The following is a 25,394-nucleotide window of genomic DNA, read 5'->3' as shown; positions in this document are numbered from 1 at the left end:
CATCTTCAGTAGCTACTCCTCACTACCCATCATGTACATGCATGCTAGGCTTGACCAAGCACATACATAGCAAAAGGAAAGTAAGCTTCTGCCATTATCGCTAGTCAGTGGCTTCAAAGGATCGAACATGATGAAATTCAACATGCCCGCTCCTTCTTTGCCCCAACATCTGCCATCAGAGAGAGAGAGAGGTATAATCTGTCATTCATCTAATGGCTGTGACCAAATGTAAGTTACATTGACAATTGTGAGTAACACACTTAACTTACTGGACCAATAACATGCAAACACCATTTGAGCCGATTAGAAATAATTTATCACTTTATCAGTTGGCAATGCATTTGTGAAAGAAAAAAGTAGAATGAAAACAATTGAAGACGTTAGCCTGTAATGCCTACTGTGCCCAAAAGAGACGCTCATCCACTATGTACTTTGCGTATGAGGGTTTTGAATGCAGCCCAGAGCGGTGAAATAGGTTCACTAAGACTTTTAATGATGGTTTTTTTCACGTTTATAAATAAACACCTGAACGTTGTAGAAATTTAGAAAGATGTAGAAGGCAGAAGACCTGGGTGAAAACAACGGAAAAGATTCTCCGCAGGCGATCGGAGATGGTGTTCGCTGGGCAAAGTTGAGAAGTAGAAGATTCTGGGAGATGCAAGACAGAGCAGGGGGGGAATTACTCCATCCAGCAGAAATGTAAGACAAGTTTAATGTACAAGCTAGCGTCAAAACGCTCCAAAGGAATGTCCAACAGCTTATTGTACACCTTCCATCATCTTGAGGAACTCTGCAAAGAGACAAAGACAAGTGTGCATCAGATAACGTGAAGGCTGTGTCCTACATTTCTAGGTGTAGCAATCATCCTAACTGAACGTTACATGAGCTATGCCAATTATAGGAAAGGTACACCTGACTTACCATCAAAGTCAATCTTGCCGTCATTGTTTTTGTCTCCATCCTTCATCAGCTCTTCAATCTCCTCATCTGTCACATTCTCACCAGAGGAACGGAGGATCTCTGCCAACTCCTCACCATCGATGTAGCCATCAGCATTCCTGAGAGGCAACAAGAGATTCCATCAGAAATGGAGCACAGTCTATTTGTAGACCTTACGTATTAGACAATGAAAGGTGATACCCACTTGTCAAAGATGCGGAAGCATTCAGCCAACTCCTCTTCACTTTTTCCTTGCGCATCCTCTTTCATCTGGCGCACCATCATGACCAAGAACTCTTCGAAGTCGATGGTACCGCTGCCTGTAAGATGCCATCATTATTTCTTCAGCCACTTATTGAACAGTCATTACGTTTATTATAATATCTATAACCCCCATTTTGAGTTGATTGTTTAGGTGATGATTATGGTCTTTGACCATGAACTATTAGGTCAAAGACTACACAACATAATACACAGTAGTTACATAGGTGTGGACAGATAACGCTATTAAATTGATCTGTCTTTTGCCTAAACTCACCATCTTCATCTACTTCCTCAATGATGGCATCCAACTCTTCTTTGGTTGGGGTCTGTCCAAGCATCCTCATGACAGTACCCAACTCCTTGGTGCTGATGTCACCGCCGCCATCAGTGTCAAACATATCGAAGGCGGCCTTGAACTCTGTTAAAATACGAAAAAAACCCATAAATATCTTTTTCCTGGGGGGAACACCACATACACAACATATATTCTTCAACATTCACTTGTTGCATCTCAGGAGCTTGGGTGTTCATGCCACCTTTAAGATACATTTCTCTGCATTGGTTGTACTACATTGGTTATGAACTTCCTACTATGAGTGGTTCTTCTTGAGATTGATGTCTCCCTGACAGCCACTTGTCTTGTACTGTTCCCCAATCTCTTCTCAGGTACTATGGTGTCTTGTATATTCTATATGTATTATTGCAATTATTTTTTTTTTTAATTATTTACCATATATATATATACACACACCTTTTTTCTAATTGAATTATGCATGTTTTTACTGTTGCAAGTTTTCTTTTTCATTTGAGATTATTTTTTGCAATTTTCTTACTAGATGTACAAACACTTAATTTGCAAATGCACTAATTTTATATTACTGTATTTTGCCCAAAAATTGCATTTCATGCTACATTTGGTGTGAACCTAGTCTAAAACATTAGGAAAAGCAAAGATGACAGTGTCTATACTAATAGGCTGTATATATTGAGTATATATCTTGCTTTTTTTGCCTATTTTCTATATATACTCCTATACATACACTTAGACTCTCTCACGCTCTGAGAACTATTCCATCAAAGTCATGGAATTGCACTATGAATTGAATTTTTTTCTATTATAAAATACGGCCTCTAATAATAATTTTACTCTAAAACTCACAGCATTCATATCAATTACACAATGGCAGAATCATGCACCTATATTAATGTACAGCAGGAAATAATCTTACAAGCAATGTTCCTTGTAAAGAGGTAGAAATTAAGTTCTCCTCTAGAAGGAATGAAGCTATTTCTCCAATGAAAGTCGTGGTCCGACCCATTAAAGAGCCTTGAAACATGACTTTTACCAAACTAGAGTCTCCCTCCTATCCAATTGACATTGTATAGCTATAACCACAACATAAAAAATAGTAAAACCAGAAATTCTTACCAGCGATCTGCTCCTCACTGAGGAAGGACCTCGCATCGGCCTGCTGGTCTGTTGGCTGCAAACAAAACAAATGTATGATATGAGTGCCGGTAACCACTGATAGGGTTTCCCAACCATTAATAATCCATCCATTAACTCAGTAAGAAGAATGGGCTAAAGAAGAAGGGGCTACAACTCTACTCCTTCAATACAGATTGGTGGAGTAGGGCCTACTGACGCAAGAATTTTTTTTTCATTTTCCTTAAGTCCATATTTTTGAAGAAAAAAAAAAAAATCAATCCAGACATGTTCTAAATCCACAGGTTAGACCGAGTTTTCCCAAAAACCAAAGTAGAAAAAACTAAAGAAATTAAAGATTAGAATTGAAAAAAAAAAAAATAAGGCAAGGCTGGATAACCCATAAGTAAAGGTTCTTGAGCAAGGCTGGTGGCACCAGAAGAATGCAGACTGACCTGCGACATGGTTACAGGGGACACAGGGCTTCCTCACACCACTATGTCCACAGATGACTGAACCCCAAGAGGTGGCTGCTGGTGCCCAGAAGATAAGAGCTGGTATAATTAGCAGACTCTTCAAGGCTCCTTATAGGGAGAGGAGCTCAGAGGGGGATAGTATTACCTTCTCACATATGAACCCCTAAGACTGGCAGAGAAGGAGATGCTGGAAGCTGCCAAACTACTAAATATACACTCTGCAGACAGAGCAGCTTTCTCTAAAAAAAAACTGATTTAGAATTCAGCTCAGACCCTTAGGACCCACAATGCCTTGTATTCTCCACAATACGTATGGATACCTGGTCAATCTATCCGGATCAGTGTATACAACTCAACAATATCCATCAGAAGCTAATATACACCAAATGGGGGATCAGAGGTGGTAATTGTCGGCCGAAGATCTATCATCAACTAAAACGAACTGAAGTCTATTATGGCTCGTTTAGATTCTTAAGTACACCTAAGTGGGCCATAGACGGATAATAGATCTGTTGGCTGACATTTAAGACGGACAATTGCCCCCTTAGCGTTCATGTGCAGCCCAATTAAAGTAGTTCTCTGATTTGTGTTAAGAATAACAACCTGATGTCTAGTTAATATGCACAATTTGTGAAAAAAAAATTACCATAGATATATGATACCCGAAATTGTAAAGAATATGTTTTTCCTCCTTGTGAACATATCCTTCATACATAAAGGATTTTGTCACCGATTTTACTACATTCCCAATTTACTACAATCTGGCTGGATCGTGCTCAAAATTTAGGCCATGTTAGTCAAAATTTACCTCAGAAATCAAGAGGGGATTTTTGACCCAGTTTTGGACATGGAATTTGACAGAATATCTGGTTTGACACACATAATAGTGTGAACATACCCACTAGGACTTGTTCACTAGGCGGAATTTGACAAGGATTTTCACAATTTAAAATCTGTATGTTGGGTTTTCTGATGTTCATTTTGAATTTAGATTTTTAGCAGAATCGGTGCAGAAGGGTTTTATGGCAGGCAAAACCTTTTTTCAAAGATTTTTCCATGTGAGTTTATCTACAAATCAGTGACTAAGTCAAACACAATGGCGCACATTTACTAAGGGTCCATCGGACGCATTTCCGTCAGGTTTCCCGAATTTTTTCATTTTGCGCTGAATTTCCCCGGGTTTTTGGCACATGCGATCGAATTGTGGCGCAACGGCGCCGGCTTTCATGCGACACAAATCAGGGGACGTGGCAACCCGACTGATTCGGACAAACTGCGTCATTTAAAAATGAAATTGTGTCGTAAGATCACCACTCACATACACCGGGAAGAAGAAGGTGAACTACCGGGGGACCTCAGCGGGGAAGCGACATATGCAGAAAATTGGACGCACGATCTTAGTGAATCACTGCAGCTCTGAATCCTCACTGGACATTCCGGATCGGCATCGTCAACGGGACGGGTAAGAAAATGTGCCCCAATGTCATCACTCAGCAACTGATTGGGTGAAAATTGGGTGAATCATGTGTTGTCCAAAGATGATGGAGACCCAGGACTTGAAAGAAGACCAGATGATCCAGACAGAGAGATGAAAAGGCTGGATTCACACTGCATTTTTGGATTGGATTTTGAAAATTCCTTCCAAATGAAATTGGATCTGATCAAATCCCTAACTGAGCCTCAAAAGTTTATGCCATGGTTCCCCATATAGATAAGTTTCATCCGGTGGGGTATGTACATACATCACAGCAAGATGGGTCATGCTGCATAATGTGGTGATCTACCCTAAAGGGGGTGAAAGGGAAGTAAGTAGCCACTTCAGCCAATACTGGCAACTGGGCAATGGTGTCTAACAGTGACCACACATATTAAAAAAGCCTAAAAAGAAAAATCTTTTCTTTTTTATTGTAATGGGTTTACCCCCAAAAAAATCTTACTTAGTATACCCGAAAAAATCATGAAGCCATTGGCCACCACTCTTGGACAGGGTTTTGAAATAGTTGCACATTTAAGACAGTCACACTTTCCTACATGCCATTATGGTGTGGATGTTCAGTGTTAAGTTGGATATGGTGGGAGTTGTAGTACACATAAGAGCATGTGTCGAAATGTGAAAGGAAAATGAAATTTTGTTTAAAAAAAGGGAAAATGAATTAACCAAATGTGCACTAAATTGCTGATTTCTGCATCTTAACAACTTTAATGTCATTTCTATGCAATCAGAGGCAGCAAATCCATGCCTAAAGGAAGGGGCAATTTGCATGAATTTACATAGATGATCAATGTAATTTTATGTAGAGTGGGATGAGGTGCGATGATTGAGATACAAGACAAGGCAAAGGTCACAGAGGATCAACCTCGTTCGGTCAAAATAGACTTTAGATGGTTATATTAAAGGGGTTATCCACAGGATAGGACATAAATGTACAAGGGGTGCAACCTCCTTAGACCCCTGTTCCAGAGGAAACATTTACATTCTGTGAGGCCGTCCTGAGATAACTCCTTTAAAGGGGTAGTAGAACATGGCTGCTTTCTTCCAAAAACAGCTCCTCTCCTGACCATGGGTAGTGAGTGGTATTGCAATTGAGATGCATTCATTTCTATAGAGCTTAGCTCCAATACCAGCACAAACTATGGTCGGTTTTTGGAAGAAAGCAGCCATATTTTTTTAACCTCTGGACAACCTCTCTAAGGCTCTTTGCAAGAACAATATATTTAGAGCCCATAATGGATCGTTACATTTTAGATACTAATCATATAAAGGTGCATAATGCCAAAAGTGGTTGTATTAGACTAGAAGCGAAAACTAGTTTCCTTTTGTTTAATTTTAAGAAACAGCGCCACTCTTGTCCATGGGCTTTGTCTGGTATTGCAGCTCAACTCAGTACTAATAAATGGGGCTTAGTTGGAATATCAGATGATGAACAGGAGTGGTGCAAACCCCATTTTTCATGTCAGACAACCCTTTAAAGGGGTTGGCCACTTTACCTCATATTTTGTGTAATGTGTGTGTAATTATGGGGGCAGGATATAAGGTCATTTACCAATATACATCTATTACAAGTTATGCTCCGCTTTCTTGATCTGTAAAGTCAGTGGCGTAACTTGAAGCTGATGGGCCCCAGTGCAAAGTCTGTGCCAGGGCCCCCAACTATAATGTATGTTTTATAGTACTAGTCTTCTCATATGGGAAGGTGACACCTTATGGGTTCCTAAGCCTCCAGGACCCGGTTGCGATCGCATCCTCAGCGCCACCTCAAGTTACGCCACTGCGTAAAGTGAAGCCTCTTGTTTTTTACCTCATCAGCCAGACATTCCTGTCCATAAAATGGCCGCAGATGGAGGGTCATTTGATCTCTATCTGTCCATGAACAATCGCCCTACCTTATGATAGTATTCATGAATTTATAACATCAAGGTCTTTGCAGATTGTTCTTGGACATATAGAGATCACATGACCCTCCATGTGCGGCCATTTTATGAACAGGACTGTCTGACTGATGAGGTAAAAAAAAGGAGGCTTCACTTTACATATTAAGAAAGCAGAGCAGAACTATTAATTGGTAAACTACCTAATATATTGCCCCCCTGCACTGCCACAAAAAACATGAGGTAAAATGTCCAACCCCATTAAGGAAGGGACTGATTACTGACTACATTTGGGGTGGCAATAGCTGAATGTTACTATACTGGACTACAGTATGTCGACTAGAAGACGGCCATTAAGATCAAGCTGTTCAACATTCCCAATTCCATAAAATCTAAATGTGATTTTTGAGATGAAGAATGAAATCCTTTATTTTAGTTCTAAATAATACACCAGATTCTCTATAAAGGCCATCACTGTCCTCGCTGGCACTCAGAGTAGTGTACAATAATTCCTTTCTTACACTCAGTCCTCCTCATTTCATACCCAGCTAAATATAGAGTCTCTGGTCACTGACTTATTGTTAGTAACATGAGGATATTGCCATATTCACCCGGCAGAGGTCGTCTGAACGGAGAAGTAAATGTATTCTTCTCTTTCTAGGGCCGCCACAAAGGCATAAAGGCATGGTGTGAAATAACAAGCTGGTTATATGGATAGGGGATGACATTGCGCTCGAGGGGTCCGACTGCTTGGACTCCCAAAGATCATGAGAACTGACAGATCCTGAGGTTGAACCTGTGTACTGCCGGCTCCAATTCCTTATTATGGGAGCGTCAGATATTGCTGAGCACAGCCTACTAGTATCTCCGGCACTGTTAAAAACAGTGATTCTGAGTGACAGAGATAGCAGTGCAATATTCTCTGCAATTTACAATGCTCCCATAGTAGTGAGTGGCGTGTCATTGGGTACGCTCAACCAGGCGCTTCATTAATTAGGATCTCCCTTCCTTGTGATCGTTGGGCTTCTGTTCTCATGATCAGTGGGGATCCGACAATCAGATTGTTATTCCCTAGACTATGACTATAGCATAAATACTGCAGGCGGCAGAATAATACTTGGCGTCATGAAGATGATGACTGACTCACTGTATGTTATGGAGGCAGGGGCGTAACAAGGAGAGACAGGGCCCCATGGAAGACTTCTGAATGGGAATCGCCCTCAGAATATATATACAGGTAGTCCATAGGTTTGTTCTTAAGTTCAATTTGCATGTAAGTCGAAACTGTATATTTTATAATTGTAGATCCAGACAAAAAATGTTTTTTGCCCCAGTGACAATTGTAGTCTCAAAATTTTTTGCTGTAATTGGACCAAGGACACAGTGGGCAGAGAAGTCCGTCTGTAACTATGGGTTGTCTGCTAGTCGGGTGTTCTTAAGTAGGGGACCGCCTGTATATATTTGTATACTCACACTTTAAAACCCTCTTACAAACATACACATGTTAATGCACTGATCAATGCACTCATACACTTGCACAGATCTGTCTCAGTGGCTGCTGACCACATGGGGGCAGTATATAGCAGGAATTAGAGATGAGAGATCCTTAGGCCCGTTCCACACTTGCGAGTGTGATGCGATGAACTCGCATCACACTCGAAACGCATGCTGCCGGGAACGCACGGCCCGAACGCTGCACACCGGGAGTGAACTGACATGCTGAGTTCACTCCCGCGGTGCAGCGTTCGGGCCGTGCGTTCCCGGCAGCATGCGTTTCCAGTGTGATGAGAGTTCATCGCATCACACTCACAAGTGTGGAACGGGCCTTAATCCTGTCATCTTGCTGTCCTCTCCCCCGACATTTCTTATCTGAGCTGCTGATTCATGCTATATACTGTGGAAGATGTGCACTAGTATATACATTTTACAATCTACAATGTGCAGCAAAATATGTATATAATGGTACATCCTACATTGTTTAGTGTGTCTGGTCGGATACCAGGGCCCCCTGACACTGTGGGCCCCATAGCAGCTGCTATGGCTGCTACCGCTGTAGTTACAGTCCTGTATGGAGGTCCACTTAGTAAAAATAACAATAATAGTGAAATAACAAGCATAGATAAATATGAGTCAATTACATATAAAGTAGAAAGGAAAATGTATATTACTCAAGATGATCTTTAAGGGGGTTGTCTTTTTAAGTTAAAAATAGCCAGAATGAAGGCAGCCATGTGGCCCATTGGAAAACATGTCCTAGAACTATAAATTTAATGTAGGAGATTTACTATATTTCTATCTTAATCTCTTCATCCCCATCAGTTCAGAACTTTTTTCGCTCTACACACTGCTTTGGTTGTTTCGGACAGCGGGGCAAGCTAGGGGCATAAATGCTGGCAGAGAATTTAGCTCAAATCTTTGTTAGCTCAGACCAGGTCTAACCAGTAGCGTCTTATACCCCTCTTGGAGTTGGAAGATACAGCTATTTAGTGTACAGCTATTAAAAGCTACTTGCTGTTCATCTATCACAGCCGTATACCTGTAGTCTGTACTAGCAGGACGTATTACCACCCTACAGCTGCCCATACGCTTTGAATAGTTGACGGCAGGATACTTGTCTAGTTGACAGCTGTTCCGCTAGACCCCCTCATAAACATGCAAGCTCAGCTAAACATGCAAGTGTATTTCAGTAATGGGATGAAACAGGCCACTATGTGATTCCTTATCCTCTCTATTTCATTTCATTCAGTTAGTGAGAAGAGGACCCCCATTCTTGTGAATGGTGGGGGCCCCCTCCTATTAATCATATTATCACAGGATAGGGAATAACAGTAATACTTGGTACAGCTGCATTTAGGACATGATCAGATTATCTATAATTGCTACTGATTTTTTATTATGGGTCGAAAATATGCAGCGTCCAGCAAAGGAAATGGTAAATTACTACTGAGAAAAGGACATGCAATGTGATGAGGGTGAAAATAACGGTAACAAACTTAGCAACATTCTGCAGATTTTCATTGTGTATGTCACCATCATGCAATATGGCATACAATGAGGGAGATTTATTATGTCTTCTCTGACAGTTTTCTGGTACAAAAGTACATGCATCTCCCCCTCCCTGCCCGTTTTCAGGTTTCTCCGACCCATGCGCCACTTTGGGGAGGAGAGCGCCACATTGACTATAGTCCCTGCTGGAAACGGAATGGCAAAACGCATACATTTTTTTGTACGGGTTTTTTTTTTTTTTTAAATGTATTAAAACACAATAAAACCTATATAAATTTAGTATCCCCCGTGATTGTAACGACACAAAGAATAAAGGAGACATGTCATTTAGGTTTTTATATTAACCTCTTCAGGACCCAGACCATTTTGTCCTAAAGACTTCAGGGCCTCACAAAAGTACAAAGATGGCTGAGAAGCAGACCTTTATTAGACACATATCTGCCACAGAAACTCATTACACTGGTATTTACTGGGGCATCTTAAAGCTTATATACAACCCAAAGAAAGTATGGAAAAACTAAATTACAGGAAGTCTAAATCTGGGTCACTTACTTATAGATCCAGGCACTGTGACTGTGGTATTCTACTTATATTTGTCATCCATGATGGTGTTACCAGAGCCGCTCCGTGCTGTAACTTCACAAGCTGTTACACTCCCCACCTTCCCCCATTGTTTGAGATTACATAAGGGAGAGGGAAATGCTGAAGGAGCAAGGGGAGGGGAAACAGTGTAACAGCCTGGCTTATTAGCATAATTATACAAGTTGATTTTAGAAGGAAGGAGGCAATGGATAAGAAATATAATATTACCCCAGTCACGGTGCCTGGATCTATGAGGAAGGGTTCCCTGATTTATCATGATGGATTTTGATGGTAGATTTCATTTAAAATCAATAAAAGAACAAACGAATAAAAGTCCACAAAAAAAATCAAATTTTATGATGGTTTCATAAAAACACTGAAATTAATAAATACCATATCCATTAATTGTCCAGATACATAGTTTATTTCTGTGTTATCTGCTCACATTCACTTGCCAAACACCCTGTGCGGTCTATTCATGGCAAAAGCTATAAACCAGTGGTGGCTAACCTATGGCACTGGTGCCAGAGGTGGCACTCGGAGCCCTTTCTGTGGGCACCCAGGCCATCACCAGAGAGGACTCCAGGTATCTTCCTGCAGTCCCAGACAGCCCAGGACTTGCTGTGCACAGAGCTATTTTAAAGTGACAGCTCTACCTGGGACTATTTTCTGTTTTATTGGTGTCCTCAGGGTGCTGGTATCAATGAAAACTGTGACAGAGAAGGGAGTATAAATCACAAATTACATTTCTGTGTTGGCACTTTGCGATATATAAGCGGATCTTTGTTGTAGTTTGGGCTCTCGGTCTCTAAAAGGTTTGCCATCACTGCTATAGACTGTACAATTACACTGCAGTACCAAGTAAGTTACACTAGGTGGCACTATATCACTTGCCAAGTATCAACAGCCAACCCTCCCATAAGTGCTACAGTGTAAAATATTACAATAATGGCAATTTACAGGCATAAAATGTCACATGTTATAATAACAAATCTATAATATTTTAAGGTAGCATCCTAAATCTGGTAATTGAGAAAATCTTTGCATGTAAGACACTAAAGAATGAATTAATTGAAGTAAACTGGCAACTGGAACCATGTAAACCACAAGGGGGCAGCGTGATGCAATTTTTTTCCTGTATAGCCTGCGGATTTACCTGTATATATCCAGCACATCAGAACTGAACTTGCATGCGGCATTTAGTTCAGCTATTTTGGGTTGGGGCCTGTAAATTTGGACTGATACAATAGGTCTCATGCTGCAGAAATAAAGGGGTTTGCTGCTCCATTCCATACACACTTAGGATATCAGATTGTGAGCCCCATTGGGGACAGGGAATAATCTGGAAAGATCTGTGCAGCGCTGCGTAATCTGTGTGCACTATATAAATAAAGGATTAGTAGTAGTAGTAGTAGTATGGATTTGTCACTTTGTTCTAGCAACCTCCTGTAGATGGAGCTGTAAGTAAAGGGCTCTATCCCATGTAGAATTTACCTCCCAGGCATCCTGGGCTGAGCAGGACCTGGGTTTAATCTGGGACACGGTTCATTTTGTACTGTTACATTGGTTTTCCTGTACTAAATGGGATGGTGATGCAGGGAACCATCGGCTCCTGCTGCAACATTGAGGACTGCTACAGGGCAATGGGGAAGAATCAGATTTTTTTGGCTTTGTTAAAACAGAAAAAAGAAAAGAAGGGAAATTGTAAGATCAAAGAGTAAGTAAGTCAGCAAGTCAGAATCTACAACACAGGGGGCATTATACATAGGGCCATGTTAGGAGGACATTAGACAGGGTGGGGGTAGTAAGAGGGGTGGTATAATAATAATCTTTATATAGCGCCATCAAATTCCGTCATGCTTTACAAATCAATACACTGGGGGGGCAGGGGCTTGTGAAATTTAAATTTTTCATCCTTCATTCCTCTTTCACCTTCCCAAAAATTGCTGTATATAATACGCAGCTCAAATTCCATGCCGGAAAAACTTCTGCATGTCCATCACATGTTTTCGAGCCCTTGGAGTGAGACACGGAGGTTACAGACAGATCCAGCAGGGGGCGCACTCATGCCGGTGAAGAAGGGATCATGGGGTAAGGGTCAAAGATGATAACTAACTTTGGCTGAGATAAGACGGCTGCAGTTTTTACCATGAGATATATTTGATATATTTTCATATTTATTCAGTAGTGAGATCCCACAACCATCTGGAATTGATTACCTGTACAAGAAGTGATCAATTCAACATATTATTAATGTTATAATTTATTAAATATTTTTTCCCCTCAAGACCCCCCAGGTGAGCACAGCCAAGGAAGTAGCATTCCTTTCATTCTTACATGATCACAGCAGAGCAGAAGAATCTGCCTCCGGCCGTATTCACGCTTTGCATTTTTTAATGCATTTTTGGATGCTTTTACTTTGGATGCATTTTGGGTTGTTTTTCTGTGCGTTTTTGTATGTGATTTTGCACTGTGATAGACCCTGAATTTAATTTCATGTTAATAATGAGCATTATATTTCATGATAATAATAAATTTGGAGGCGCCTTTCACAGAGCACCTACGACAACGGGGCACATGTATTATCGCATCTGCGCTAAAAAAATGCCAGTATTTTAATGGGTTTTTTTTTGCGCAGAACTGTTGCGGATCATTTATAATGAGTTTGCGCCAGAAAGAACAGATGTTTCTGACTATACCAACACCTCCGTCTTTTTTTTTGCCGCAAGTGGGTGTGGCCTAATGTTTCCACATTATCCTCCACATTTATGTGTATTTTGTCGGCATTTTTAGGCGAGCAAAATTAAGGCGCAGTCCATGAAAGATTTTGGCAAACACTTTATTACTGTCGGCATTTTTCTGGCGCCATTTTAATATATCGGGCTGTGCTTTGCGGAGACTGATCTTCGATGCCGACAGTCGTCCTTGCAGCACAAGTAGTAAATCCCCCCCAACGTGTAGCAACCACGCAATAGTGTCGTAACCACGACTGTCGACATCTGAGATCAGACTGTGGAAAGCATAGACCGATGTATTAAAGTAATGCACGGCTGTAAGTAATTGCAGACGGAACTAATCAGTCCGGCTACTCAAAAGAGATGTGCGCCAAAATCTTACATGGACTGCGCCTGTTTTTTTTTTCTGTTGTTTCAGACCATCTTTTTTTGGTCTGTTTTGTGCTAAAAAATGCACCTAAAAAAACCGACAAACTCCACATAAATGTGACGGATGATGTGGAAAAGTTAGGCCACGCCTACTTGCGCCAAAAAAAAAACTGACGAGTCTGGGGATTGTCGGAAGAAACCATTCTATCTGGCACCAACACATTATAAATGATCCGCATACATTATGTGCCACAAAAAAAAGACAATTCCAGACACTTTTAAGGCGCAGATACGATAATACATCTGCCCCAACGTGTGAATGCGGCCTCAGGCTTAAAAGGATTATATGAAGTATCTACAATCCATAGAACAAAGGATAATAATCTGACCTGTCAGGACCCACACTGATCATGAGAACAAAGGTCCTCTTCTAGCCAATTGTTAAAGCAACAGGTCGAGCACATACAATTGGCGTGTCACAAATTGTAGACTACAATTACAACACACTATTGTTAGCGGGCAGAATACAGTTGTGCAGCTACAGCAGGCCTAGCAGCTCTAAAGGGTCTCTATCACCACCTTTTACCCCAATAAACTTCTCGCCCCCTCAGGGTGTGAAATGTCAATTCTAAAATTCCCTCTTTTATGTGAAATCTCCCCCATTTACAAATAAAAAAAATCTCCTTCGAGTCAAATGCAGAGAAGAGTCACTTTTCCTGTGATGAGACACTTTTAGAGGCTTAAGGGGAGTGTCACTTCTGAAACACTTATGATTGCTTCTATAAAACCTAAAAATATGCTTTTTGTGTCCTATAAAAGATAAGAATTTCATCTTTTAAATTGTAATGAGCTACATTGGTGATACAAAAAAGCTAAAGAATTTTGAATTTACAGTTCATACTCCCAACTTTGCTGTTAACTTCCTGTATCACTGATGTTATTTGAAAGATGAGATTCTTATCTTTAACAAAATACCAAAAACTTGTTTCTAGCTACTATAGAAGTGAAGATAGGGGCATCTGCAGCCTCTAAAAGGGACTTATCTCCGGCAAATTTGACTCCTCTCTGACGATTTTCACATGACTTTTTTTTATAGGTAAACGGGTGATATTTCACATAAAAGAGGTGATTGTAGAAAGGATATTTCATCCCTTACCTAAGGGGGCTGGTAGTTTTAAGGAGTAAAAGCTGTTGACAGAGTCCCTTTCTGCCCCCAATGATCACATATTGATGGCGTATATTGGAAAATCCCTTTAACCCCATCTGGTAGAATACATTTTCTACTACATTGGTAATTACAGGTGGGAATAAATAACATAGGTAAAATTGACCCTGCATGTGACTCCTATAATGTGAATATCTATTCCGTATATCTTCCTTAGGGTTCTAATGATCTGGATAAACATAAAGGGGGAGACTTATCATCAAATTTCTGAGGTAAAACTGTTCTAGTTGCCCAAACCAATCAGAGCTCAGCTTCAATTTTATAAACATCTGTGGGGAAATGAAAGCTGAGCTATGATTGGTCCCCATGGGCAACTATAACAGTTCTGCTATAAAAGACTTATGATAAACTTCCCCCATAGGGAGAGAGAGAGGATCGATGTCAAGATCCATTTTCAGATATTAACACCTTCTACTTACCCAAGCTGATCAATAACATCCCTGCCAATTATTCATTACATAACCCTGGCTGGGATTTCACATGTGGAATCTCCCTTCTAATAAGCAGGAAAACCAGATCACTGTTCATATTCCATATTTGATAAATTCTCAAATTTTACATAAACTATTTCTGCTTCCAAAGGAGTGGAGCTTGTGCTCACCCTGCCCAGTTCTTGGTCTGTTCCATGGATAGTTCTTAGACGCTTTGAATTCTCCTTTTATATCTGTTTTGGTAACTCGGTAATTGAGGTGCAGTTATTATAGACTTTAAAGCGGAAAACTTGCAGATTTTTTTAACCTTGCTGCTCCTGCTGTGCCTTATGAAGTGTCCGAGACACAATGTGGGGGGGGGGGGGGGGAACTTACTAATTCTGGCGCAAGCACGACTGTTGGCATCGGAATTCAATCTCCGGAAAGCACAGCCCGATGTTTTAAAGTGGCGCACGGCTGTAAGTAAATAATGGGTAGATGGTAATTATCAGTCGTACGCCATAAAAATGCCGACATCAATGAGATGTGCGCCTTAATTTTGCTCTCTGACCATTTTTTTCCTGGTCTATTGTGCGCCAAAAATTGTGCCTAAAAATGCCGACAAAATACACATAAATGTGACGGATAATGTGGAAGAGTTAGGCCACGCCCACTTGCAACAAAAAAAGAGGGAGGAGACGGCATAGTCGGAAACATCTGTTCTTTCTGGCGCAATCTCATTATAAATGATCCGCAACATTTCTTAGGTGCAGATACGATAATACATGTCCCCCAATATCAGTGGTTTTCCGACACGCATGAATAGTTGGTTGTTTTGGCGCTTGGGAATCCTACACTTTTCCTGCACATCTAGTTTTTTTACTTGTTTTTTGGCGCACAATCAGATCGCTGATCTATAAAGTTCTATTTCACCTTCATGAATGGGGAGACAGTTCTAAACCTTTTTGTTTGTGCGCCGAATCATTAATTCCTTGCACCACAAATTTATATCCCACGGAAAATGATAGCACCCTTTCTGCGCCACCCTGTACCCAAATTAGTAAATGCCTGCCGTTGGGGGGAGATTTATCATTAGGCGACTCTTTACGATAATTCTATGACTGCCTTGGAGCTGCGCTGCTTTTCAGATTTATGAAAGTTGATCTCTCTGGGATTTCTTTGTAGCATAATCACACAATAATTGCAAGTGGAATAAAATAATCGCAACAACACATACACCAGGAAGGGAGTGGAGTCAACTTTTTTGTGATTTTCTTAAAAAATTGCAAATCATAAATCTGGCTTTGCACTAGCAGTGGTTCTATGTGTAAGCCACTATTTCTGAGTGTCGTGAAAAGGCCCTTATATTGATAAAAAAAAAAAATCGCAAAATAAGAAACCCCTTTTTGACATTTTTTTTTAATGTCAAAAAGTCAGTAATAAATCTCCCCCATTGCGTTAATCATTCTGGCACAAATCTAAAACTTATTGTTCTTCTGTGCTTCCAACTGGGTGTTACATGTTGAGAGGTTGCCACTACACAGTTTGAAATTTTAAGAGGAATAAAAGAGGAACAACACGGTGCACATTAAGTAAAATGCATCAAAACAGATTTATTATGAGGTATAAACATATAGGGGGAAATTTATCATAAGTCTTTTAGAGCAGAACTATTTTAGTTTCCTGTGGCAACCAATCAGAGCTAGGCTTTCATTTCTCCACAGATGTTTATAAAATTAAAGAGGAGCTCTGATTGGTTTCCATGGGCAACTAGAACAGTTTTTTCCACGGAAACTTGATGATAAATCTCCTCCATAAAAGCTAAGACTATAAATATATGGGGATTCATTAACCATATATTCACACCCTAATATTCATTATTAGGGTGTGATAAGAAGGAGCAGCCAAGATGCGACTGTGATGCATTCATAACAAAAAATATTTAGTAACAGTTTCATGGTAACAGTACATGAGACTGTTACTAAAAAATAATTTGGTTATGAATTATGGTCCCAATTACTTAATTGATGTGGCCGGCCGCATGACAACCTGGCTGGCTGCACTGTTTAGTTGCCCCCTCGGGCTGCGTTTACACGTTGCGTTTTGGTCGTGTATACATTGCGTTTCGAAACGCATTACAACAGCTGAGGAGAGGTGATTTGCCTAATAACATGACAGTGAAAATTTGTGTTTACAAAACGCAATGAAAATGTTAACAATAATGTCATTTGGCAAATCACCTCTCGTCAGCTGTTGTAATTCGCTTCGAAACGCAATGTAAACAGAACCAAAACGCAACGCGTGAACGCGCCCTTAGGATCTGCACAGTCTTCACCAATTTGATTTTGGTCTCCTATGCTATCCGCGTCAATCATCTAGTTTGGGAACAGTGAATGGATGTGGAAGCGGACGGCTCTGTACAATACCGCAGCATGATTAGCCCTCATTGTTTTTAGCTTTGTGCACTGTGTAGAATAGCATTAGCTTCTGAGCCTTGGACCACGTTCACATGTTGCATTTGAATTGTGTTGAGAAGCTTGTCCCAATCGCAGATACGTTTAAGACCTTGTCGCGTGCGAATGAGAATATGATCAGGAAATTCACCAAAGTGGCTGGTAACAGGCAACAATAGATCCTTCTTTAAAAGTTCTAGTAAACAGTAGTGTCCCATTAGAATATTGCGGTTTATTATAGGCTGTAGCTGCTGCCTATATACCGTACTATTCGGAGAGCTTGTAACATACTCCCTTGGTCAATCTATAGGTTAATACAAGAGACTTAAGAAGATCCCCAGTCCTCTTGTTCCCATCTATAAATAGGAGGAGACACCTGTTCCCCCATAGCCTTGTGTAAAAAGCAGCTGTCCCACACTACGAATAGAAGTGACAGACATAAGATGCATTGCCCCATCACCCCGTACCCCTGCCCACAAACATCAAAGCCCCAGGCAGATGGCACTATTTCATGGTGCGGCTATCGGGTTGCTGTCAGAATGTCCATGGAGGTAGAGGCAGATTTACTGGTGGAGCTGTCAGCGTCCTCTATTCTCCATGTTCTGTGGCCTAAGCAGGACCTTTTAATTACTTGATTGTCATTGAAAGGGTTAACCACAGAGTAATTTACTGTAATTAAAGGGCATCTTATGGGTTTGGTGCATTTTCCGTGTGCCCAGCTTTATGTGGTCCGTACCAATTACGGGTCCTGTAATTTTGTGTTTCTCTATGTGTGGTCTTATCTTTTGTGCTTGTATTTATAGAACATAAAAATGCCCATTTTCTGAGGGCGGGCATGCCCTTAAAATTGTCCCTTTTCCTGAGAAAAACGAGGAATGCCAGTGACCCACAGCGTAAACGTAAAACGTGCCAAGTATATCAGAATCATGGATGCTTTATAATACATTTGCGCAAATTCGAAAAACGGATGCGTTTTTTAACGGACTGCTTAAAAACGGACCAAAAACGGTTTCAAAACGCCATGTGTTGCATCACCCTAAGCCAGTGAGTTTTCACAGACTTCTTGGAGGACAGGTATCTTGCGTCCCTACCCCTCCAACACCGTACGATGTATTTGGTGGGGTGGCTGCACTGGCAGACAATTCTGCACCAGACCCAGCTTTGTAGCAATTGCAAACGTGGGACAGGAACGCCCCATGCCGGCCACACACCCCATCATGTCCCTCTATGCCCACTTGTGAAAGCAAATGTCTAATAAGAAGGTTTTTAAGAACGCTGCATTATGATTGGTTGTTAAGGAAAACATACCAAACAAATGTTGTTTTCCCTTTGTAGGAAGATATCACTGTGTGTACATGGCAGACACTTCATCCTTGTGACTAGGGCTAAAGTTTGAGTCTATATAGAATAAAATGCATATCAATAAATCAAAGATTCAACAAAGGTTAGAGATTTGCTTCTCCATAAATCCCAACTGTCCCGAATCCAGCGGGACAGTGGCAATTCTTGGGCTCTGTACCACCCAGTTGGAGGTATGTGCAGGGACATCAGCTCAGTTGGTAAAGAGGGAGGAGACCACCGGAAGCTCCCTGCACCATCATGTGATTCTGATTCTGCTGTGTGTAGCAGAGCGAGCAGCTCCCTGCACCATCATGTGATTCTGATCCTGCTGTGTGTAGCAGGGCCAGCAGCTCCCTGCACCATCACTGTGATTCTGATCCTGCTGTGTGTAGCAGGGCCAGCAGCTCCCTGCACCATCACTGTGATTCTGATTCTGCTGTGTGTAGCAGAGCCAGCAGCTCCCTGCAGCATCACTGTGATTCTGATTCTGCTGTGTGTAGCAGAGCCAGCAGCTCCCTGCAGCATCACTGTGATTCTGATCCTGCTGTGTGTAGCAGAGCCAGCAGCTCCCTGCACCATCACTGTGATTCTGATCCTGCTGTGTGTAGCAGGGCCAGCAGCTCCCTGCACCATCACTGTGATTCTGATTCTGCTGTGTGTAGCAGAGCCAGCAGCTCCCTGCACCATCACTGTGATTCTGATCCTGCTGTGTGTAGCAGAGCCAGCAGCTCCCTGCACCATCACTGTGATTCTGATCCTCCTGTGTGTAGCAGAGCCAGCAGCTCCCTGCACCATCACTGTGATTCTGATCCTGCTGTGTGCAGCAGAGCCAGCAGCTCCCTGCACCATCACTATGATTCTGATCCTGCTGTGTGTAGCAGAGCCAGCAGCTCCCTGCACCATCACTGTGATTCTGATCCTGCTGTGTGTAGCAGAGCCAGCAGCTCCCTGCACCATCACTGTGATTCTGATTCTGCTGTGTGTAGCAGAGCCAGCAGCTCCCTGCACCATCACTGTGATTCTGATCCTGCTGTGTGTAGCAGAGCCAGCAGCTCCCTGCACCATCACTGTGATTCTGATCCTGCTGTGTGTAGCAGAGCCAGCAGCTCCCTGCACCATCACTGTGATTCTGATCCTGCTGTGTGCAGCAGAGCCAGCAGCTCCCTGCACCATCACTATGATTCTGATCCTGCTGTGTGCAGCAGAGCCAGCAGCTCCCTGCACCATCACTGTGATTCTGATCCTGCTGTGTGCAGCAGAGCCAGTAGCTCCCTGCACCATCACTGTGATTCTGATCCTGCTGTGTGTAGCAGAGCCAGCAGCTCCCTGCACCATCACTGTGATTCTGATCCTGCTGTGTGTAGCAGAGCCAGCAGCTCCCTGCACCATCACTGTGATTCTGATCCTGCTGTGTGTAGCAGAGCCAGCAGCTCCCTGCACCATCACTGTGATTCTGATCCTGCTGTGTGTAGCAGAGCCGGCAGCTCCCAGCACTATCATCATGACTCTGCTTCTGCTGTGTGTAGCAGAGACGGCAGATGATGACATCATGTGATGATGTCATCCCTGCCTGCCAGTGTCACTGCTAAATACAGCAGAAAAAAAGGAAAGAGGATCTACTGTTGGGGTATCTGGGTATTATTTTACTGTACGGGTATAATAAGAGAGGGAGCTACTTAAAGGAAACCTACCACATGATATGGTAGGTGTAAGATGGAAATACCGAGCACCAGCTCAGGGCCACACTTCAGAAGGACATGCATAATACACGGTGAGCACCAGTTTGTATATACTGGATGTATATAAATATTTGTATGAGTTTATTAATCGTGTATGATTGTAACTCACATATGTGAGTATACAAATACAGACAGTCCCCGGGTTACGTACAAGATAAGGTCCATAGGTTTGTTCTTAAGTCGAATTTGTATGTAAGTCGAAACTGTATACTTTATAATTGTAGATCCAGACAATTTTTTTTTTTTTTTTAACCCCAGTGACAATTGGAGTTTAAATTTTTTTAGCTGTAATGGGACCAAGGATTATTAATAAAGCTTCATTACAGCTGATCATTGCAGTCTGGGAATACAGTAACATCCAGAGACTTCACCAGAGGTCACAGTGGGCAGAGGGGTCCGTCTATAAGTCAGGTGTCCTTAAGTAGGGGACCGCCTGTATGTACAATTTTTTTTAAGGGGGAAGGGGGACCCTATTCAGAAGTCTGCTATGGGGTCCTGCCTCTTCTAGAGGTGGATCATATATAACATCATCATCATATAACAGACGTCAACATCGCTGATGAACTCCACTGAGCGTACTGGGGTTCATCTGGTTTGTAGCCTAATCTAGCTATTCTGTATATAGTCTTGTATACAGTCATTATGGCTACATTACTATTCCATGTGTCCTATTAGTCTAGCGGTGTCTGTTACCTTCTACCGTTATGTAAGACAATACCGGACACCTAATACTTCACTTTTACCATCACTTTCCATAAACTTGTATCTATGGAAGTTTCCCTTCCGTCACGCTTCTGTTATTTACAGTGGAAAAAATAACACTGTACCTCTTGTTATTTTCGGTGTGATAAATAATGGTAAATAGCAACAGACACCACTAACATTGGTGTGAGCTGAGCCTTATACTCATGCGGCTCAGTAATCGGGGCCGAAATATTAAAGGGGTTTTCCCTTCTAGACTATTCCCGACATATCCACAAGATTATAGATGCAGGTCCTACATTGGGGACCCACATCTAACTAGAGAACTGTTGATGGACCTCCATTCCTGAGATGGGTGTGGGTCTGAGAGGTAGGGCCTGCATCTATTTATGATGTATCGTATAGATATGTCAAGATATGAAAACCTCTTCAAGACTGTCTCTGAGTCACAACCGTCTTCCCCATCAGTGCAAAAAGCACTGCTTGGCTTGTGCTGCATGGCACAAAAAAAAAAAAAAAATCAAAAGTAGCATTTTTCTTTGCATAAACCGTACTGAGTGCCAAAAAAATTTTATGTTTTTTTTGCATAAAGTCACAGTTAAAGGAAATCTACCATCAAAATCAAGCATAATAAACCAGGGTGTGCTCACTGCACAAGTGCTGAGGGAGCAGGGGAGGAAGGTGAAACAGCCCTTCAGACTCATTAGCATAATTGTAAAAGCTGATTTTAGAAGAAAGGAGGCCATGGATAACACATCTAAGAGGATTACCACAATCCTGGTACCATGAACCATGAGTAAATGTCCTTGGTTTATCAGAATGTCTTTCTGTTATTTCTTCTAAGCCTCATAGATTTATCAGAAGTGTCTGAGAACTGTTCTAGTTGTCCGTTGAACCAATCAGAGCTTAGTTTTGATTTGCCCACAGCTTTTTATAAAATTAAAGCTGAGCTCCAGGGTCCAGGCTGGCGCCTCCCATCACCCCCGGCCTCTGTTGGTATACAGAAGTTCAGAAGTGACGTCCTGTTGACAGCGACCTGTGGTGGCAGTCTGTATTGGATGCTGTCAACGGGACGTCACCACTGAGCCTCTTTAAACCAACAAATATTAGGGATGATGGAAGATGCCATGTTGGACCAAAGGTAAGGACTTAGGTAAGTATACGTTCTTTATTATACTTATCTTTATGCTACCTGGACCAAATATTGCTGCGCCATGTGCATCACATTTATAATATGTCGGCGCCCCATTTTAGCTTCTTCTCTGACACTCGCTACTTCTTTTGTTTGTTGCTTGATTTGGGCGCTGCTTTTTAATCCCGGCACTTTTTCTGCACTTCTAGTTTCCCAACACTTTTTTGGAGCATAATTACACCGACTAAAAGCAAAACTACCCAGTCCTAAAACCCTTCATGAATGTGGATTGACATGTGTTGTTCTTACGGTGTGCCCCACACACATAGGGTCCAACTTGCTAATCGTGGGGGCCTCAGTGATGAGACCCCCACAGATCATGTAATCAGTCGGACCCCTCGTCGCTCCCAAAGAGTAATGGATCAGACTGCTGCGCATGACTGTTCTGCTCCATACATCTCAATGGAGCTGACGGAGATCACCGAGGCCGTGCGCCACAATATAAAATTACGGTGCAAATCTCCGCTCACATCAAGCACCAAAAAACAACACCTAGTGCCAAAAATGATGAATGCCGCTCCATGGGGGAGATTTATCCTGAGGAGAACTGTTCTAGTTGCCCAATGGCAACCAATCAGAGCTTATTTTCCCACATCTGTTTATAAAATGAAAGCTGAGCTCTGATTGGTTTACCATGGGCAACTAGAACAGTTTTACCTCAGAAACTTGATGATAAATCTCCCCCAATGTTTCTATATTTGAATAAAATAAATGAGCTGGTACATTGTAGCAAAGCTTTGTCCCCATCATTTTTGCTTTTGGTATGGGAAGGGAACATGAAGTCCTCTGCAGTTGCTCATCACATTTATTTGTGCAATTGTCCCAGTCCTGGAAGTAATGTGTCACTGGGATGGGTGATGGCCAGGGGAAGGTGGTGAGGCTAGGAGGGGCTGTAAAATGCAGCTGTGCTACTTGGAAAGCGTGCACATGTCTGAGGGGTAAGTGATACGTCGCAGAGCCTTCACACGGAACCATCAGCTTCTCACAACACATTCACATGTATCTCTCACCAAGTGATTGAACCTTCACCCCTGCAGCCACCAACCATTAGTCTCACCTGTGATTGCCACCGACCTCATCAACAGTGACCAGTCAATCTGGGACCTCTCTGCCATGTACAGCGGTATGTTTTTTTTATCGCTTTTTTTTTTTCTATAAAATATCAGATCAAATTTCTCAAAAATGGGAGAACAATAGAGCTCCCAAACAGAAAACGTAATAACCCAACCCAGGATGCCAATTTGGTAAATTTTTTTTGTCAGTGGGGCACATTTACTAAGGACCTTGCGCCAGTTTTCTGTCGCACTTTGCACGTTCTTTCTAGTGCAAACTGCTTGCTAGGTATTTAAGAAGTGTCCGCGCCACATTTGAGTCACACGCAATCCTTTTGTGTCGTGGCTGCACTGTTCTTCACTCGACGCAAATTTCGTCACTGAAATGGGCGTTCTGGTGCTCAGTCGGACCGTGCGCTACATTAAACATGCAAAGTCCGACAGAAACGTGTTGCACACCTCATATTAAAGGTGCACCAAAAAAGGGGTGCACTCTGTCGGAGCAGTGCAGGGGGTGACAGATTCATGCAGAACATGCACCACAATTCACGAATCTGGGGCACCCTGCATTATACACAGACAACTGCACCTAGTACAGACTGCACTGTTCTTAGTAATTGTGGGCCAGAGTGTAGCTCCAGCCATGATGGATGAGCTGTACATACCATAAATATATTTGTCATTTTATAAATTAAGGCTGGGAACACACAAAGACATTTTTCATCCGTGGAAACATCTGCTACCAAAACCTCCTGAAATGGACCAGTATCTCTTTGGCCACTAGTCACTTTACTGTGAGATATTAGGAATGTTTAAAATCCCATCCACAATGCTGTTAGTATAAAAGGTGGGATAGCCATCAGTGAACTTGCAGCGGGCCACTTGTAGTCCAATATATTTTGGACTTGTTTGTTTTCTTTGGTGCAACTTTTTCCAAAATGTATGGAGTTAATCGACTGTCAATACACGCTAGGACCCCACGGCACGCAGCATGATGCTGTAGTATGTTGCGTTAGTAGAATCCATGTTTAAAGGATATAAAATTGACATAATACAACATCTCGACAAATATGGAATTACTCTGAAAAAATCTTTCTATTAAATTGTACGCAAATCGGGGGACGCACCCATATGTTAGAAGCTCACATATTAGTGGTTGCAATGTTGTCGCCTCATATTATATCAGACAGTCTTTCACTCCCAAGTCTTGACCTCTGCTTATTAGCATTGCTTTCTAATTACTGGGATCAACACCTGTACACATACTGCTGCCGTCTGCGAATACACCCTAAACAACCAACCGTGATTGCGCCAAAGCAGCCCTTCACCAGACATGTCTATGAAAACAAACTATATATATAGTTCTAAATCCACAATACAAGACAAGATCCTCCCATCACGCTTATCTCCTCTACATGTATATATCGTACCCTTCTGCACAAATCTCCCATTCACGTCTATATGCAACTGAGCAAAATTTATCCCACCCTTTGGGTATTTTACATATACTAACTTGAGAAAGTTCCAGAATCAAAGGGTTAAAGAAAAAATTTGGCTCTGCTACATCTCAGAAGCGGAACAGATGGAACTCATTGGGCACATGGGGGAACATCTGACACCAGATATCGCAAACCCTTCCATAATCGATAACCGCGCTCGGGAGTCACGGCTGTACTAAGTTCGGAGACTTTTCTTAGAGATCAGATAGAAGGAAACGGGTAGAAAACACACTTTGGAATTTGCGTAACATATTTGATACATAAAGGAATTACAGAAATATAAAGGAAACTTTGTTCACTGTGACCCTGTGACATATTGATCCATCACTCTCGGGGTCGGTGCAAAGTTTCGTGATGACGAGAGTTATTTCAGCAATGACTAATGGCTGAGCCCATGTGGACTATTCATTACGGCAAGGCATGTTACTATGGACACCGCTGCCATTTTTGAAAGCAGTAAGTCATTCCCCTAGCACTCCGGTATTGATTTCACATAGGTATAATCCAAAGGTCTCTGCTCACTTACCATCTTGGTAGGTCACCCCGATGCCTGAGAGAGAGAGAGAAAATGGACAGGCGGGAGGCGTCTGCTAGGTCCTCGGTACAGACACCCAA

At 41.9% G+C, this 25,394-nt stretch overlaps 1 protein-coding gene across 2 annotated transcripts; it reads right to left on the bottom strand.

The window, feature by feature from the left end:
• Positions 1 to 293: 293 nt before the first annotated feature.
• On the bottom strand, positions 294 to 25,394 carry TNNC2 (troponin C2, fast skeletal type). Of its 2 annotated transcripts, none has more exons than XM_072112022.1 (6): positions 25,306 to 25,394; positions 2,633 to 2,687; positions 1,478 to 1,621; positions 1,145 to 1,259; positions 922 to 1,058; positions 294 to 790 (listed from the first exon to the last, which is right to left on the bottom strand). In XM_072112022.1, exons 1-6 carry the CDS (start codon positions 25,306 to 25,308, stop codon positions 759 to 761), a joined length of 486 nt encoding a protein of 161 aa, XP_071968123.1. In that variant the 5' UTR covers positions 25,309 to 25,394; the 3' UTR covers positions 294 to 758. The 2 variants fall into 2 exon arrangements, with proteins under 2 accessions (XP_071968123.1, XP_071968122.1); XM_072112021.1 differs by lacking the exon at positions 25,306 to 25,394 and adding an exon at positions 3,085 to 3,239.

This window comes from Engystomops pustulosus, chromosome 6 (assembly GCF_040894005.1).
Source record: "Engystomops pustulosus chromosome 6, aEngPut4.maternal, whole genome shotgun sequence".
Taxonomy (NCBI): domain Eukaryota; kingdom Metazoa; phylum Chordata; class Amphibia; order Anura; family Leptodactylidae; genus Engystomops; species Engystomops pustulosus.
This window is presented reverse-complemented; position numbering and strand designations above follow the sequence as displayed.